The sequence below is a fragment of the Vulpes vulpes genome, chromosome 16 (genome assembly GCF_048418805.1).
Source record: "Vulpes vulpes isolate BD-2025 chromosome 16, VulVul3, whole genome shotgun sequence".
NCBI classification, from domain to species: domain Eukaryota; kingdom Metazoa; phylum Chordata; class Mammalia; order Carnivora; family Canidae; genus Vulpes; species Vulpes vulpes.
Genome location: NC_132795.1, coordinates 51,384,003 through 51,400,765, shown reverse-complemented (window position 1 = coordinate 51,400,765; position 16,763 = coordinate 51,384,003). Strand labels below are relative to the sequence as shown.

Genomic DNA, 16,763 nt, shown 5'->3' with positions numbered 1-16,763 from the left:
TACAAAGTAATAATGAAAGATCTGTCAATATTTAAGGGATGTGCACTTAGTCAAGCAGAAGCTCTGTGAAATTGTGAATCCTTACGATAGCGTTTTGTGAATACAGTTGACGTGAGCATTTTAAGAAACGGGTCACGTCTGGAGCTCAGCGTGGGGCCGGGGCCGTGCAGCCAGAGCAGATGACGTGGTGGGGAGCGGAGTGCACGGGGACCAGAGAGGCCGGAGGTCTAATCCAGAGACACGGAGGTGGCGAGGGGCAGACCAGAGGACAGGCGGGTCTGGTCTAGTCCTCCCGGATGACAGGCCGCCGCCCCAGACCCGGATCAGTTTAGACCCGGCCCCAGCTTCCCTGCAGGTTGCAGACAAAAATGGGTCTTCAAGTTTCCTTTCATTTCTGCAAAAGAGATGAGCAGCCTTAAAACAACAACCCAAAGGGACAAGCTCCCCAGTCCCTCCTGGTCAGGTCGCTGCCGCCTCTATTATGCATTTGAGTCGTGCTTCCCTCGGAGCGGATGACGGATCGTCTGGAGCGCGTTCCGGGCCATGGCTCCGGGAGCCGTTTCTTTATTCATAAACTGGGCTCTCCCGTCTCAGGGACGGTGAGCGATGTTGGGTTGTGCACAGCAAGGAGGGGGAGACGGGCCATGAATTAAACTGACGCCTCGCAGAATTTGCATTTTATTGATAGTTTTCATTTCGTTCCGCGTTATATCATCCGGAAGCCCGTTTTCAATACGCTGGCCGGTGTTACCCGAGAAGGACGGAGGGGCATTTACTTGTATTGACTGGTGGTGTTAATGCGCGTGCTGCGTAGACTGCTTAATAAGTGGGGGGCAGGACGCGCCTGGGATTTCTCAGGGTGGCCCAGGAGGCCTGTGCTCAGGCAGCCGTGGAGCTTGTGGGGCGCTCGGGGGCTGGGGGTGCCGCTCCGCTGCTCGCGTGGCCTCTCCGGGCCTCAGCTTCCTCTTCTGTAAATGAAACCGCCGCCTGGAGACACCTGCCGTCTGCCCTGGCCTAGGGTAACGGGTCACATTTATTGAGCACTTACTGTATGCCAGTGCTATGCCGTGACGTCGTCGTCGGCGTTACTGACTAGGCCTTCCCACCCAGGTTTCTTTTTCTTTTTTTTTTTTAAGATGTTATTTATTTATTCTTGAGAGACCCAGAGAGAGAGGCAGAGACACAGGCAGAGGGAGAAGCATGCTCCTTGCAGGAAGCCCGATGGGGTCTCGATCCCAGGACCCTGGGATCATGCCCTGAGCCAAAGGCAGGTGCTCAACCGCTGAGCCACCCGGATGCCCCACTCCCAAGCCAGTTTTATGATCGTGCATGTACCGCGGAGCAGCAGAGAAGCTGGCTTGGGGCTGCCTGGCTGTGAGGGGACAGGGACTCTGTTCCCGGGGACATGGCCCAGACTGTGCTCTTCCTCTGTCCCTCTCTCCTGTTTTACTTTTTCACAGACCCGTTGGCCCACCGCCACCCTCGCTGTGAGCCCCGTGGGTCTGTCCAGTCTGAGGAATGCTGTGATATTAGCTTGCGGGGTGTTTCAAAATCTGTTGAGATGAAGAGAAGATCTTCATTAGGTGCTTCATTAGGTGCTGTTTTGGGTTTCAGGGGAGCACAAAGCCTTCAATAGTAGCTCAGCGTCGTGCGAGTTGATGGACCGTGCAAACAGTAGGTGACCCGTAGTGTTGATGCAACGAAGGCATGAATGTGCCAGTGCTTTGTGCAGGCCCCTCCACGGCCCTGCCTCAGTGGCTTGCCCAAGCTGTGCTCTGCCCTTGTTTGAGGTGGTGAGTGGGAGGGACTTGCGGCCTGCTCTGTGCTCCTCTCGTGGCTGAACCGAGTCCAGACTCCCCAGGTGGGAATTCACCCTTTGGACCCTGACCGTCCTGGGCTCTGCACACCCTCCACCTTCTGGGCCGGGGTCGTGCGTCCCCTCACCTGGCCAGCACAGTGGGTCTCAGCAGCCGCAGGCCTGGGGTGCGTGGACAGGCCTGAGCCCCTCCCACCCGCCGTCGGTAAGCCAGCATACCGGGCCTGTGATCCAAGGAGGGCAGTGTGCTGGTGACTGACGGGGACCCGCTGTGTCCTGGCATTCTGGCCCATCAAGTCCCTCGGGTTTTCCAGGAGTCTGATGTCACACTTCTCACTGGGCATTTCCTGCTGCTCATCCTTGGTCCCTGGGTGGCCTTGCTGCGACCCCTGTGGCAGGGCACCTGGTCCCCACGCCTGTCCCTTTTCCTCTGTGACGCTCTGGTGCCTGGCACTGAGTTCTGCTCCTTAGTGTCCCTTGCGGTGGTGGGGTGTGGATGTTCTGCTTACTGCCTCTTTCCAGCCACGACGTGCCTGACTGTGGCCCACCATGTGGCTCAGTGGATGGATCTGCTCACTCTTCCTGGGACCCAGCGGTCTGGGCAGCTGCTCCTCATGCCCACAGGCCTCCTGGCCCAGCGTCCACCCCAAGTCATCCTTCCTCTGTGCTGGGGACCTTCAGTCCTGGATGGGGCTCAGCCCATGCCCACAGCTGCACCCAGTGCTCCCCTCTCGGCTCCTGTGTCCCCTGCGAATGGCCCGGCAGCCCAAGCCAGCATGGGGGTGGGGGGGCCCTCCCCAGTCCTGGAGGTCACAGTCTCCCACCTCCTCACTCCCTTACTAGGCAGCCTCTGCTTGGGACGTCCTGCTCCAGGCCACCCTCCACCAGCAGCCAAGGGCCCTTCAGAATGACCCATTGGATGGCGTCCCTGACTGTGACTGTGTGACCCAAGCCCAGCCAGGTGGAAGACGCTGCAGAAGTAGCCTGGCTGCCGGAGCCCCCGTGGCTTCTCAGGGGCTCGTGAGCTGGGTGGAGGCCCCGTCCCCACATCGCTGTCCTTGGCCCAGGACGGGGAGGCCAGGGAGGGCCGCGCCTGGTCTTTCTCCCCGGAACTGAGTGTACAGTGGGCCGTCCACGAACGCTGGCTGACCTGGTCTGCCGTGGGCCCACTTGTTTGGTCCATCCCAGACTTTCCGCGTGGCCTGCTTCCGGTTGATGATGCCACGTGGTGATGTTGACCTTCTGTCACGGGTGTTAACTTTCTCTTTCAGCCCTTGGGGGAGTTAATTCCTGTGTCTTCTTAGCCACACGGATGATTCCCCGCTGGAGGAGCAACGCTGTCCCTTTCCCTTGTGCCGCACGGGCGAGTGTGGACGCAGGTCCCCTGGCCCCTAAGGGGGTAGAAACTGTGGGAGGCACAGCTGTCGGGGGGGATTTGTGCCCGAAGCCCCCATGTGGTGAGGCCGATCGCCGTGGGGCTTCCATCGCAGTCCTTCCCATTGGGGGCTTTCTAAACACACAAGAGGCATGAGCTGAATCCCTAAGGAGCCTCGGCATTGAGGACGTCCTGTGTCTGGGAACCGGCACGGCTCGAGAATTCTGAATGTCGGAGTAGCTTCCGGGCTCCTGGGAAGAACCAGACGTGTCCTCAATAACAAGCAGCTGCCCCGGGTGTGCCACCAGGGCAGGGCCTGAGCCTGCACGTGCGTGTGCGTGTGCGTGTGTGCGCCGTCCCGATGAGTTCGGTTCAGAGCTGGAAGGGGTGGGAGAGCCTCGCTCTCATCCTTGCTCGCTTTATTTATTTATTTATTTATTTATTTATTTATTTATTTATTTATTTTTAAAGATTTTATTTATTCATTCATGAGAGACACAGAGAGAGAAAGAGGCAGAGACACAGGCAGAGGGAGAAGCAGGCTCCATGCAGGGAGCCCGACGCAGGACTCGATCCTGGGTCTCCAGGATCACGCCCTGGGCCCAAGGCGGTGTTAAACCGCTGAGCCACCCCAGCTGCCCATCCTTGCTCATTTTAAATAAACCTTGAAAACAGAGGTAAATGCTTCTTCACAGTGAAAGGGGGTCTAAAGTTGTATGATTTCTAGAAGGTCCCTGCTTTCTTCAGGTTCTAGGAGCAGTCTCAGTCCATTGGCAACGGTGGAGTATTGGACACGATTTGAGGATAGACACGGGCCGTGAGCCTGGGTACTGGGGAGCGCCGGCCCTTGGGGAGCATCCCCCCTGCCACTGTCCCACATGTGGTGAGCACCACGGCGTCTGGACAGGCAGGGTGTCAGCCGGGTCATGCGGGGGGCCAGCACCAAGTGTCGGGACTCCAGTATGCTTTGAGGTCACGTGCAGTGGTGACTGGGCCCAAGCCACCCCCTGCCTTCTCCAGGGCCGGGAGGCCTGGGGGCGCTCAGGGGGGCGACCTAGTACGGTGGGGAGGAGGCCGCAGGCGGTATGGCCAGGCACCAGCTTGGAAGCCAGATGCATCTAGGCTCCAGAGCTGGGTGCCCCCGGCCCACCATGTGGCTTTGCCCCGGTGACTTAATCCCACCAGGCCCCACTTGCCCGTTGGTCAAGGGGAGAGATGATGCCCAGCGTGCAGGCTGGTGGTGAGCACGAGCCTGGCCGACATATGCAGAGTGTCGTGTCGCAGATGCTACCTGCCACCCGCCTGGGCCTCTTGGGTCAGGTGGGCTGCTGGGGGGCCACGAGAAGGCAGCCTTGGGCGCTGGTGGGGCTCATGCCCGTGTCTGCTCCTGCAGGGGAGGACCGCTTTGGGAGACGAGTCATCACGTTCAGCTGCTGCCTGATGCCCCCCTCCCACGAGCTCAACCACAGGCGTCTGCTGCAGTAAGTCCGTCTGTGCCTGTGCTCCTCCACACGCCCCTGTGTGTGTGTGTGTACGCTCCCTGTGCACACACACGCACCCCCTGTGGGCATGCGTGCCCTGTAGGCTGCCTTCCCCGTGCACACGCCTCTCCCTCACTGTCAGCACAGAGGATGTTCAGGGTTAAAGGCTCATATATGTAGATGAGCTTGCGGGTCCCTGAGCAGGTGTCCTATCCTTTGCCAGGTCACCAAATCCACCTGCGGGACTCATGGCTTCTCCACGTACAGGCTTAAGCTCTGAGACTAGACCTCAGGCCCTCTCAGGCCTCCGTCCCTCTCGGGCCCCCACTCGCCCCCTGCATCTGCTCAGTCTCCTCTGCTCAGAAGGAAGGCCTTCCACTTACCTGTGTGTGGCCTTGGCCACTGTCGCCCCCCCTTTGTCTTGCCCCTTGTTGCTGGCGTCCACATGCTCTGTGTGATGGCCACGCTGCTTCAGGCAAGTCCTTCCTGGCAGGAGCCCCTGAACCTCATGACAGGTGCTGGGGGAGTCCGCGCGTGCTGACCACAGTGACTGCACAGACCCCTCTGGGTGGGCGGGAGACTTGGGGTCTGGAGAAGACCAAACTCTCTGAGGGCAGCTCCGCTTGGATGACAGCACTGCTCCCATTCCCGGTTCTGACCATTCCGACCCACTTCTCCACCCGGAGCCCCCCAGCTCTGATGAAGGCAGGAGTGGGTCCCAGAAGCCCTTGAGAGCCTTTGGGTTGATAGTTTTTTTTTTTTTTTTAAGATTTTATTTATTTATTCATGAGAGACACAGAGAGAGAGGCAGAGACACAGGCAGAGGGAGAAGCAGGCTCCCCTCGCAGGGAGCCCAATGTGGGACTCGATCCCGGGACCCCAGGATCACACCCTGAGCTGAAAGCAGATGCTCAACCACTGAGCTGCCCAGGGATCCCCCGATCTGTTCCATTGAAGGATCTTCTGACAGCAGCAGGAGATACAGCGGTGACAGCAGGAACCCTGATGGTAGCAGGGGCTCCGGGGTCTCCAGCCAGCGCTGCCGCCGCCACACAGTGAGATCTGCTATGGAATTCATGAGGCGCTGGCCTCCCGGGCAGGCTACCCTGGACAGCGAACTGGGCCTCCTGGGAGGTACAGGCCTCCTCCCAGCACGCTCGCAGTGTACAGGGCACACACATGGGGACGCCGGATGAGGGAGACCTCTTAGCTGGGGCCCTCCAAGGTTAACCCGCTCCCTTGCCTGATTACTCCCTCCGCGTCCCCACATAGCCCATGACCGACTGACCAGTGGCGGGGTCGGCCGGCCCTGAAGGTCCTCTGAGGGGCCAGGAGGTGATCAGGATTTGGTTTCCTGTAAAGACAGAAGTGCCCCCAAAAGACGGAAAGCAGGAGGCTGTAGGAGGCAGGGATTTAATTGACCCTCTAGTGGCTGTGGGCTTGCTCTTGGGCCAGGAGAATGTTTGGGAACCAGACGGAGGGGGTGGCTACACAACATTGTGAGTGTACTAAATGCCACCGAATTGTTTTTAAATGGTTAATGTTATATTACGGATTTCACCTCCATCCAAAAACACCTGCCTCTGACAACACCTGGTACATTGTGTTTTCTCGCGTGCCTGCCTCAGAAACCATCCCCCCCAGAAGGAGGTGGTCAGCACAGCCTCTGTGACCAGTTGTGTATGTTGTTCACTGCACAAGGGCAGCATGATGACCGGTCCGCTGTCCAGCTGCGGCTCTTCTCACTCGACGCCGGAGGGTGTCGATCAAGAGGAAGGAGCACCTTTCTCTGGTTGACTCAGAGGTGCCCTGTGGGCTTCTTGGCCTTTCTGGGGAGAGCCCCATGGCGGAGTCTTTTCCGTGCTTCCATGGAAAACGCCGCCATCACACACACCATCCTCCCTGTCTCCCTGTCCAAGCGGTGGCTTTCTCGTGGCCAGATGTGTGCTCCTATTTTTGAAATGGGTGAAGAAATAAGTCCGTGCCTTTGAAGCTCAAGCAGTAATTTAGTTAATGACTTCCTGTGCCGAGCACACGCCGCAGATGTGCCCCGGACGCGGGGAGAGCTCAGCGTGTTGCAAGGAGGACCAGGGAGTGCGCTGGGCCAGCGGAAGGGGCCCCGCTTTGACTGGAAGTGTGAGCTGACCAGGGACCTTCCCCAATCTCCACCCCCGCCGCCCGGCCCCAGAAGGGTCGAGAGATGCAGAAGCCACCGTGAGTTCCCGGCGGTGCGGGCGCCCCGTGCGATGGGAGGGAGGTCACAGGCTGGCTTCTGCGGCCAGGGTGACAGATGATGGTGCCCCTGTGGCTCAGTCCGCAGGGTGTTGGAGCAAGTGCGCCGGAGCGTGGGCGCCAGAGCTGCTTCCACTACAGATAAGCCCAGACCTCGGACACGGCAGGCCAGCTTTGTGTCAAGCTGGCATGCTGGAGACGACGGGTGGGGGCGCGTGGCTCTCTGGGGGCAGGACAGCGTGGGCAGGGGCGTGGACTCTGGAGCCAGGCTGTTCCGTTCACGTCCTGGCCCTGCCCATCCCTTCCTGCTTCCTTGGCCGGCCTCAGTTGACTCCTCTGTAAAATGGGCCTACGGTGCCTGCTTCCAGGGTTCCTGTGGGGTTTAAGTGAGTAAATTCATGCAAAGCCTGCTCTTGAGAGTCTGTGCTTTGGGCAGAGGGCACTCTGATGGTGCTTTGGAGGCAGATGAGCAGAGGAGGAGCTGACCTCCTTTTGTGCAAGATAAAGATTCCACCGCAGCATCCTGGACATGGGGGGTTCTGCGAGTTTCTCCCGGAGTGATTCTGCCGACACTCGTCCCCACGGGCCCCCGGCCCACGCTCATTGCACCCAGAGCTCCCGGCAGGCCGCCCTTGCAGGGCACGTGGTGAAAGCAGGTGTGCCCCCCACCACAGGCTCCCGGAAGCCGGGCTGAAGTAACGGCAAGATGTGCTTCTAGACGATGCCCCGGGCAGCCTGGTGCGCCGCCTCCGTGTTGGCGGCCCCTGCCCACGATCGGGCTGGACTTCGGAGAGGGCCTTCGGCCTCTCATCTCCTGCAGGTGGCTGGACAAGACCTTTCCAGGCGGGTCCCCCAGCTGCGGCCAGGAAGGACCAAGGGTGGGAGGCGCTCGTGGGACTCGTACAGCGCCGTGTGGTCACGTGGCAGGCAGAGCCGGGATTGTGCTTTATGGTGCTGAGAAAAAATGTCCTGAGCCAATCTGGATGGAAGGAATTGCAGAAGGGTCGAGGAGGCCATCCTGGGTGTGAATCCCAGTGCGTCCTGTGTTCCCTGTGGCTCTGTCGCTCATCACGCGTGTTGGAGGCACAAAACAACACATTTATCCATTTGTTCCCACAGCCAGACGTTGGCAGAGCTGTGCTCCTCCCGGGGGAGCTCTCCCTCCAGGAGAGGAGCCTGCCTTGCTTCCAGCTCCTGCGGCTGTGGACAGACTGTCACCCTCCGGGTCCGGGGGCACACCCCCTAACGTGATTTCCCCTTCTTATCTGTCTTGTCTGGACATATGTACGTTTAGCGCCCGCCTGGATAATCTCGGATAGACTCCTCCTTGCCGGGACCTTACCTTAGTCACACCTTCAAAGACCCCCTCCCGAATAAGGTCACGTTCATGGGTTCCAGAGTCCAGAGATTTGCCGTGGATGTCTTTTCTGGACCATTTTTTGGCTGGTCACATCCCCTTGCTCGCTGTGTACCCAGCCTCCCCTGACAAATGGGGATGGGACGCCCTGCGGGCGGGTTCCCAGGTGCCCCAGTGTGTGCGTGCCCCCGCGTGACCTGGTGCTGGCACCCACTGGGCTTCTGTTACGGGGAAAGCGTGTTTGGTCTCAGTGACGGTGAGAGTGTGTGTTTTGTGACCAGGTATTTGAAGCACACACTGGACCAGTACGTGGAGAGCGACTACACCATCGTCTACTTCCACTACGGGCTCAACAGCCAGAACAAGCCATCCCTGAGCTGGCTGCAGAGCACCTACAAGGAGTTTGACAGGAGGTGTGTGCCCTGGGGCCCCTGGGGGTGGGCCTCGGGGCCGCACTGAGTGAGGGGGCACCTGGGGCAGGGGTTCGGAGAGGTCATGGCTGTGCCACAGGAGGCAGGGAGAGGTGGGGAGCTAGGCTGAAGGAGCTCGGGGTGGGTGGGGTCGCCCCCCTTCATGGCAGGGGCTCTATGCAGCTTTGTCATCTAAGGCAGGGGCAGCCAGGCAATGTGTCGGCTCCATGGGCCATCAGGTTTCTGTTGGGTTCTACTCACGTACTACTTACTACGTAGCGCAAGAGCAGCCACAGATAACACACCAAGAGGTGGAACTGGGTTCTTTTTTTTTTTAAAGCTTTTATTTATTTATTAATGAGAGACAGAGAGAGAGAGGCAGAGACACAGGCAGAGGGAGAAGCAGGCTCCACGCAGGGAGCCTGACGTGGGACCCGATCCTGGGTCTCTAGGATCAGGCCCTCGGCTGAAGGTGGCGCTAAACCGCTGAGCCACCCGGGCTGCCCCGGAACTGGGTTCTAATAAGACTCTATTTACAGACGCTGGAGTGTGAATTTCCTATCATTTTCACATATCATAAACTGGTGGTCTTTTCATCTTTTTTGTCCCCAACCACGAGCTATGCAAAAGCCCTCCTCAGCTTGTGGGCGGTACAAAAGTAGGTGGCCGGCCTGATGTGGCCTGGGTGCCCCAGGTGCCCCAGGTTACTGACCCTGGTCTAAGAACTGTGACTGCACAGCCGTCTTCCAGTTGCCCTTCGTGCTTGCTCAGCACTTTACAGTTTGCCAGGGGCTTGCTGGTGGCTCTGTCGGAGAGACGGGCAGCGTGCTTCCCAGGGCAGGACATGCCGGCCCCGGAGAGCAGGGGTCTCCCTCTGACGTCCCTCACCTGGTGCGTGGCAGGGCTGGGACCTCCCCTGAGTCCCTGTCTCCTGTCCCACCCGAGGCTCCGCGTCACTTGGGCACAGCTTGTAGCTGGTGGATCTTTCCTTGAGCGACACCTTGCCTAACAATCGACCCTTTGGCCAATAGACTGCGTGACCAGGCCTTTGTGTGCCTATCCTGGCTTGCTCCGGGTTTTCCTTCTCCAGGGCCTTTCATGCCCATGATGGATGTCCTCCTATCAGACCTCCAAGTGGGGGGCATGGTGGCAGGGAGCGCCCGGTTTCCCAAGGCCTGCCTTCCTGGGCTTTGGGTCCTGCTGCCATTGCCCAGAGAGTCTTTGGAGGGATTTCTTGGCTTTCTGTCCTGTGTCTTAGGGGAAGGATTGTTGCTACACTTTGTGGCCATTTACTGGGCACTGCGGGTGCCAGGCCTTGCGGGGGAGCTGGAGGCAACCGGGCCCTGGCTCTGGAGCCTCCCCTGTGAAGCTTTCCTGGGTTGTCCCCAGAGAATCAACAGCCCCTTCCCTGCGACCTCACTGTCCCTGAGCAGACAGGGCATCCACAGAGCACTGTGTTGTGCACCCCACACCCAGCTGCACATCCCCACCCCGACCCCTCTCTGTGTCTCTTGCATGAGGGGAAAGGTCTGCACATGGCAGGCTCTCAGGCAGTGTTGGATGGGAGGACACAGGACGATGGAGGAGTGGGAGGGGGGGCAGGGGTGAGTGCCAGCGTTCCCCCTGGGGCAGTCAGAGAGGCCAGGTGGAGGCGGGGGTCTTTGAGCAGCTCCTGGAGGGATGGGCAAGGTGTTGCTAGGTGCCCGACCCGAGAAAGAGTACGGAGGGCTGGGGCTCGGTAGTGGGAGGGCTGGGCTGGGGGGCTCACCTGGGGAGCCGTGGACAGAGGTAGCGGGGGGCAGGGGGTGTGCTAAAGACGCCCGGCTTGGTTTAGGAGGCAGTGGGAGGCTGTGGAAGGTGCTCAAGGAGACGCAAGTGACAGGTTCCACGGGGCCCTTCCCAGAAGCTCAGGCTGATGGGAGGAGGTGCATCTGCAGCCCTGGGTTGAGCTGATGCAGATAAATTGTCAAATGGAAGGAGGCAAACTTGTTCTGCGTGACTCTCCTGCTTCCCACAAAGGTGGACCAGGAGGTGGGGGTTAGGATTACAGACCTAGGCTCAGTGGAATCAAAAAGGACAGGCATTCTAGGCATCAAGACCAGCAGTGGGGTGTCGGCTGGAGTAATGAGCTCCCCATTGCTGGAGGTATGCAAGTGCAGCCCCAAATCCAGCTTGGTGAGATTTGTACTGCAGGGTTTTCTGTGCTCTTGCTGCACCCCGATGCGCTCCCTGCATTCTTTTCCCCTTGGCTGTTGACACCTCGTTCTCCGTACTGTTCTCCCCTCAGGTTGCTCCTCTTAAGGGAGAACCAGGCCGCGCTCCTGTGTCGTGATCCCCCCCCCCAAATTCTAGGAAGCCGCCTCCATGTAAGGATGGACTCGGTGGCAGCTGTGCTCGCTCGGGGACCCTGTCACCCACAAGTCCCTGTGGCTCCTCTTCTCTGCATTGAGGGCCTTTCTTTTTGTGATTCCGTAGTATTTCCTTGGGAGACGCTTTGAGACGGGAGCGTACACATCTTGCTCCTCACCGGCGTGTCGTGCTCTCGCCTTTGCATCCGTTGCTGTTTCTTGGCCCAACGAGAACCGTGGTGGCGGCCAGTGAGGGTTAGGGCTGTTGGCAGTTTGCCCTTCTGGCTCGTTCCTGTCAATGCGGACGTGCGACTTCCTGTCTTGCTCGACGGGTTATAATCCATGACGGTGTTTAATGTTCTAATCCATGACGGTGTTTAATGTTCACATTCAAATTCGGCCAAACGGGTGCCCTTCCGGCCTGGCTCTGGGGACCCTCAGATGCGTCCTGTCATGCTGTGCACCCCTTCCTCCCCGACTTCCTGGCATGAGGAAGCACCCCAGCTTCCCAGCTGACGCTGTGCGCAGCCTGCCCTGGGGTCTGCTCTTTGCCTTCAGTGGAGGCTGCTGTCAGAGGGCCTGGAAGTAGCATGCTTGTTGCTTTTGGGGGGATCGGTCCCCGGGCCCTGCCTGTGGCCAGTTGAGGTGCTGTTCACACTTCTCTCCTTCTGCCGGGAACTGTGCATTTGCCCCAAAGCCGTCAGCGGGTCCCATCCTGCACCCCCAGACCTCACCTTGGTTCTTTCTCTCTCTCTCTCTCTGCCTCTGTCTCCCTCCTCTCTGGCTGCGGGAACCCTGCTTGCGTTTCCCGTGCTGACTTGCTTACCCCTCTGTCCCCCAGCACCTGGTCCGGTTATCCCTCGGGCCACCCCGCCACCGCACACCCCCCTTCCCGTCCCACCGCGTCCCCGTGAGAAAGCCCTGCCCACACACTTGGCGGCCGCTGCACGCCTCTCCCGGCTTCTCCCCCACCCCCGGGTCCGGCCAGACGGCACCCTGGTCTGCGTGTAATGACCAGCTCTCGGGGGTCGGGGAGACTGGCTTGTGACCTATGTAGATCTGCCACCGTGGCCAGCCTCAGGCTACCAGCTGCCACTGGACACGGGGTCGGGTGGATGCTTGGTGTGCACTTCTGTTACTGAGCTACAGCAGGCCAGTCGTCTCAAGGTATTCACGGCAAGTAGTAAGTGTAGGAAGATAATTAGGAAGTGCTGAGTCTTAAATATTTATTTATTTATGTATTTGTTTGTTTGTTTATTTATTTATTTAAAAAGATTTTATTTCTTTATTCATGAGAGACACAGAGACTGAGGGAGAGACACAGGCAGAGGGAGAAGCAGGCTCCCTGCAGGGAGCCCGATGCGGGACTCGATCCCAGGACCCCAGGATCATGCCCTGGGCTGAAGGCAGATGCTCAATCCCTGAGCCCCCCAGGCGTCCCTAAATACTTATTAAATATGTATTACCTTAATATGACTTCCATATGTGTTTTTATTACTTAACAGTGGCTGTTTCACAACTGCTTCCCCAAATTCCTGAAATTTCTGACAATCGTCAGCTCTTGCAAGTGGGTAAGAGCTGGCTGACGTCTCCCCTGGGTGACGGCACGATGGCTTGTTTGGATGCCCCTCCTCCCCTCGGGCAATGCCAGCCAGGCCACAGTCACCCTGCCTGCCCTTGCTGTCTCCACCCCAGGTGGTGCCAACCTCCTGGGCTCAGCTTCATGGCTTTGGGCTAGATTATTCTGCAGAGGAGAGGAAGCAAGCAAGCTAAGTAGCACCTCGTGTTTAAGTGGTTGCCCCCTACCCCGCAGCCTGCTGCGTACTCAGTGAGCCCCCCCACCGACCTCCTGGTGTGGGTGTGAGCTCCTGTAAGTGGGGGCTCTGCACTTGCAAACTGTAAAGTGCTGCATGCATGCCAGGCAGTGGTAGATGAGAGGTCCTGATTTCCCGCTTCTTTTTATTTTTTTTAAATTAATTATTTATTTATTTATTTTTATTTATTCATGAGAGACGAGAGAGAGAGAGAGAGAGAGAGAGAGAGAGAGAGAGAGAGAGAGAGAGAGAGGGAGGGAGAAGCAGGCTCCATGCCGGGAGCTCGATGTAGGACTCGATCCCAGGACTCCAGGATCACGCCCTGAGCCGAAGGCAGGCGCTAAACCACTGAGCCACCGTGATTTCCCACTTCTGTTTTTGGTTCAGTGTCCTTAAGTCGGCTCTGTTGACAGAGCGAAGGCTCTGAGGCTCACGGTTAGGGCTTCACAGTTTCTCAGCTTAGGGTGTGGGGCGTGTTGCTCTGAAGTCATCTCACCCGTCCCTCCTTAGGTACAAAAAGAACTTGAAGGCGCTGTACATCGTGCACCCCACCAACTTCATCAAAGTTCTGTGGACCATCTTCAAACCGCTCATCAGGTACGTGGTGTTCTCGGTGAGGACGTCACTGGGGTGGGAGGCTCCACCCCGCGGGTTCGGGGGGATGGCCTTTGTAGCATTTTGTGAAGGGCTCGTCTCCGGGCACCCATGTGTCTGGGGGACCCCACCCACGCTGTGGCTATGGCGGGTCACGGTCACAAAAGGGAAGGTCAGTGAGCTTCACCCCTAGTGTGTTAAATCCCACCCTGGCCTGAGCACCTGCTTTATGTACCTGTGTTGGGTGTCCCCACGACCACCTCAGGTTTAGTGGTTCCCTGCAAGGACTCAACGACGCTCAGAGAGCATGGCCCATGTGGCCCTGCCGGTGGGGCCAGATGTGGCTCCCAGGTCTGCAGGCTCCACTTGGAGATCTGGAATAGCTCCCATTGAATGCAGGGAGAGACTTCCGTGGCCAGACATCCTTTCGTTTTCGGAGGATTCCCTGCCAGTTCTCCCACCTGCTGCCTGGGCTGCAGCCATAGCCCCACACCTGTTGGGAAGGGGGGATTTTGTCCATCTGCCTCGATGCCTAACTGGTACCAACACGCTGGCACCGTCCTTGACATGGTGAAGAAGCCAGTGCTGGTTGCCTGGCTGCCCGGGAAGGCAGGTCTGCTGTTCCTCTGCTCATTGGTGCTTTCCTTTGCCTTAGAAAAGCTCCAAGAGTTCTAGAAACCTCTCTAAATTCTTGGGGGAAAAAATTCATGTGCTCCAACCATGTAGTGAGGCAGCCCAGGTGCCTTGGTTCCGGAGCTTGGCCTTGTCTTTTTTTTTAAAAAATATTTTATTTACTTATTCATGAGCGACACAGAGAGAAGGAGGCAGAGACACAGGCAGAGGGAGAAGCAGGTTCCCCACCGGGATCCCAATGTGGGACTCGATCCCAGGACCCCGGGATCACGACCTGAGCCAAAGGCAGATGCTCAACCACTGAGCCACCCAGGTGTCCCTTGGCCTTGTCTTTGTCCTGCCACTGATCATCCATGACTCCCGGCAGGAGATGTGGCCTCTCTCTGCCGTGGTTTCTCCATGCAGCCGACCACGCTGCTTCAGTCGCTCTGTTGTTGCAACAGCTTGTTGACTTGGTACGTGCAGAGGGTTTAGAACAGGGCCTGCCTGGCGCTGGCGGATGCTCGGTGTTTGCTGCTAGCGTTGTTGTTACAAGTTTTTTATTATCCTTCTGTGATGACTTTAGTCACAATTTCCTATACACCTTATGTGCACAGCGCCCCCCGAAAACGATCCTGTGACGTCAGCCGTCGTCTCCTTGTTCCGAAGGAGAGGAAGTTGGCGCTCAGAGAGGTTAAGTAGCTTGCCTGAGGTCACACTGTGACTAGCAGCTCAGCTGGGATTCCAGCTCAAGCCTGTGTGGTTCTGCATGTTCTCCTGCCTCAGGCGTGGCCATAAGCAGGTGCCAGGAGAGAACCTTGGGAATCAGAGGTGGAGACCGTGGAGTCAGGACTGCGCTCTATGGCCTGTCAGCTGTGCGGCCTCAGGTGGCTGCGTGACCTCTCCAAGCCCCGGAGTCCTCACTTGGAAGTGAAGAGGTTGAGCGCAGAGGCTGTGCAATGCCCCAGAACAGTGGTGTCCCCAGGCCCAGCCCCTTCCCTCCTCACCCAGACCCTCTCTGCAGGTGGGGCCTGGAGATGCTCTGCCCCGAGGCCTTTCTGGGGTCTGAGGGGCAGGAAGCAGGGCTCTGCATGCATCTGCCCTCCAGAGGCTGGTGACCAGCTGGAGGGGGTCAGGCAGGAGAAACAGCGAGAGTTGGGGGCCGCTCCCCAGGGGCAGGGGGCTGGCTCCAGAGGCCTCCCTGCAGCTCCAAGCTGACATCTCTGCCCCCCTCCTCCTCCCGCTCCGCAGTTCATAGGGAAGGACAGGCCCCTCCAGGCAGGTGGCTGGGGTGCTGGGGTGCATGCACTGGGTCTGATTCCCGCTCACCCACTAGGGGGAGCCAGTGCACTGGCTCGGCCTCCCGCAGGCTCGGCCTCCAGGTGGGCTTGTGATAAAATGCTCGTGGACTTCGGTGACACAGGGGAAGAGGGTCTGGGGGTCTGCCCACCGCCAGCGTGGACAATAGGGTCGTGCCCTTGAAAACGTGTTCAGAGGGCACACCTCACATTGCGTGTTGTAAGCACATATACAAAGCGAGGGGACGCCGGGAACATCCTGGACGATGGCTTGTGGCCTTGGCATCACGGGTACGCAGGTGTCCACACTCACCACATCGGGCATGTGAAATGTGTCCGGCTCTCTGGACGCTTGCGACGAGGAGCAAGGCCGGCGGTGATCATTTACCAGCAGCAGGTGCCAGGCCGGGCCCTTGACTGTCACCTGCTGGACCCCATTTGGGTCTCTGCCTGCAGCCCGGGGTACCAGCCGCTCAGTACGAGCACGCGTGGCGTATACCAGGTGTCAGAAGCGCCCGGAGGGAGCACCCGATTCCGAGGGGGAGATGCTGAGGCCGGAGAGGCCGGGGAGTGGATTCAGCCCGGGCACCTCTCCACGCTGCTCGCTCCAGGCTGGCCTCCCGAGTGACACTGTCCTGGCGGGAAAGCAGACGGCACCTTGGGTGCTCCCTGCCCCTGGCAGGGACCCGGGCAGAGGGAGGGGTGCCCAAGCGGGGGAGGCACCCCGGAGCTGGAGCCCCCCCCCCGCCCTCCCCTCCCTCCCCCACCTCCCCTGTCTGCAGATTCCTGGCAGATTCAAACTGGAGCAGATCTTTATTTTTATGCAGATGAGACTCTCAAGAGTGTTGGGTGCCTGAGATCTTATGAAAGCAAAAGATCTGCAGACGCTGCTTCTGTTATGTTCTGGTTTTGGCTGGTGTCAGCACTTACGGTGACGGAGACGGAGAGCTGCCTGCCTTGCTCCCCCCCCAAACCCCCTGGCCAGCACCCCGCCCCCGGCCGGGCCTGTCTGTCTAATCCTTGTAACTCTCTGGCTTCTGCCTTTTTTTTTTAGTCATAAGTTTGGGAAAAAAGTCATCTATTTCAACTCCTTGAGCGAGCTCCGCGAACACCTCAAATATGACCAGCTGATTGTCCCCCCGGAGGTTCTGCGGTGAGTCCAACCCTGGGCACCCCCCAAGGTCCGGGAGGTGTGGGGGGCCCCCCAGGGGTTCCACGGGCCTCTGACCGTCCCGTTCCTGTGGAAGGCTGCGCCTCCAAATGTGCGCCCAGCAAATCCGGCCCCGGAACGTGCGGCGTCAGCAGGGATGCCAACTGCTGACTCTGAGCCGGGCCCGCGGCGGGCTGCGCGGCCAAGGGGCTCTCCCCTCCCTCCATGGCGCTGATTTAGAAATATAAGCACCACGGTAACGGCGGCTGGCTGCCT

The 16,763-nt window shown here is 58.9% G+C and overlaps 1 protein-coding gene across 4 annotated transcripts in view; it reads left to right on the top strand.

Moving 5' to 3' along the window:
• The window catches only part of ARHGAP8 (Rho GTPase activating protein 8), a 66,064-nt gene that overhangs the window by 22,820 nt on the left and 26,481 nt on the right, over positions 1 to 16,763 (top strand). For all 4 annotated transcript variants that reach the window (XM_072742155.1, XM_072742156.1, XM_072742154.1 and 1 more), the window contains exons 4-7: positions 4,585 to 4,672; positions 8,543 to 8,674; positions 13,344 to 13,430; positions 16,392 to 16,490. In XM_072742155.1, coding sequence (XP_072598256.1) covers positions 4,585 to 4,672; positions 8,543 to 8,674; positions 13,344 to 13,430; positions 16,392 to 16,490 — 406 coding nt within the window. The remainder of the gene's footprint in view (positions 1 to 4,584; positions 4,673 to 8,542; positions 8,675 to 13,343; positions 13,431 to 16,391; positions 16,491 to 16,763) is intronic.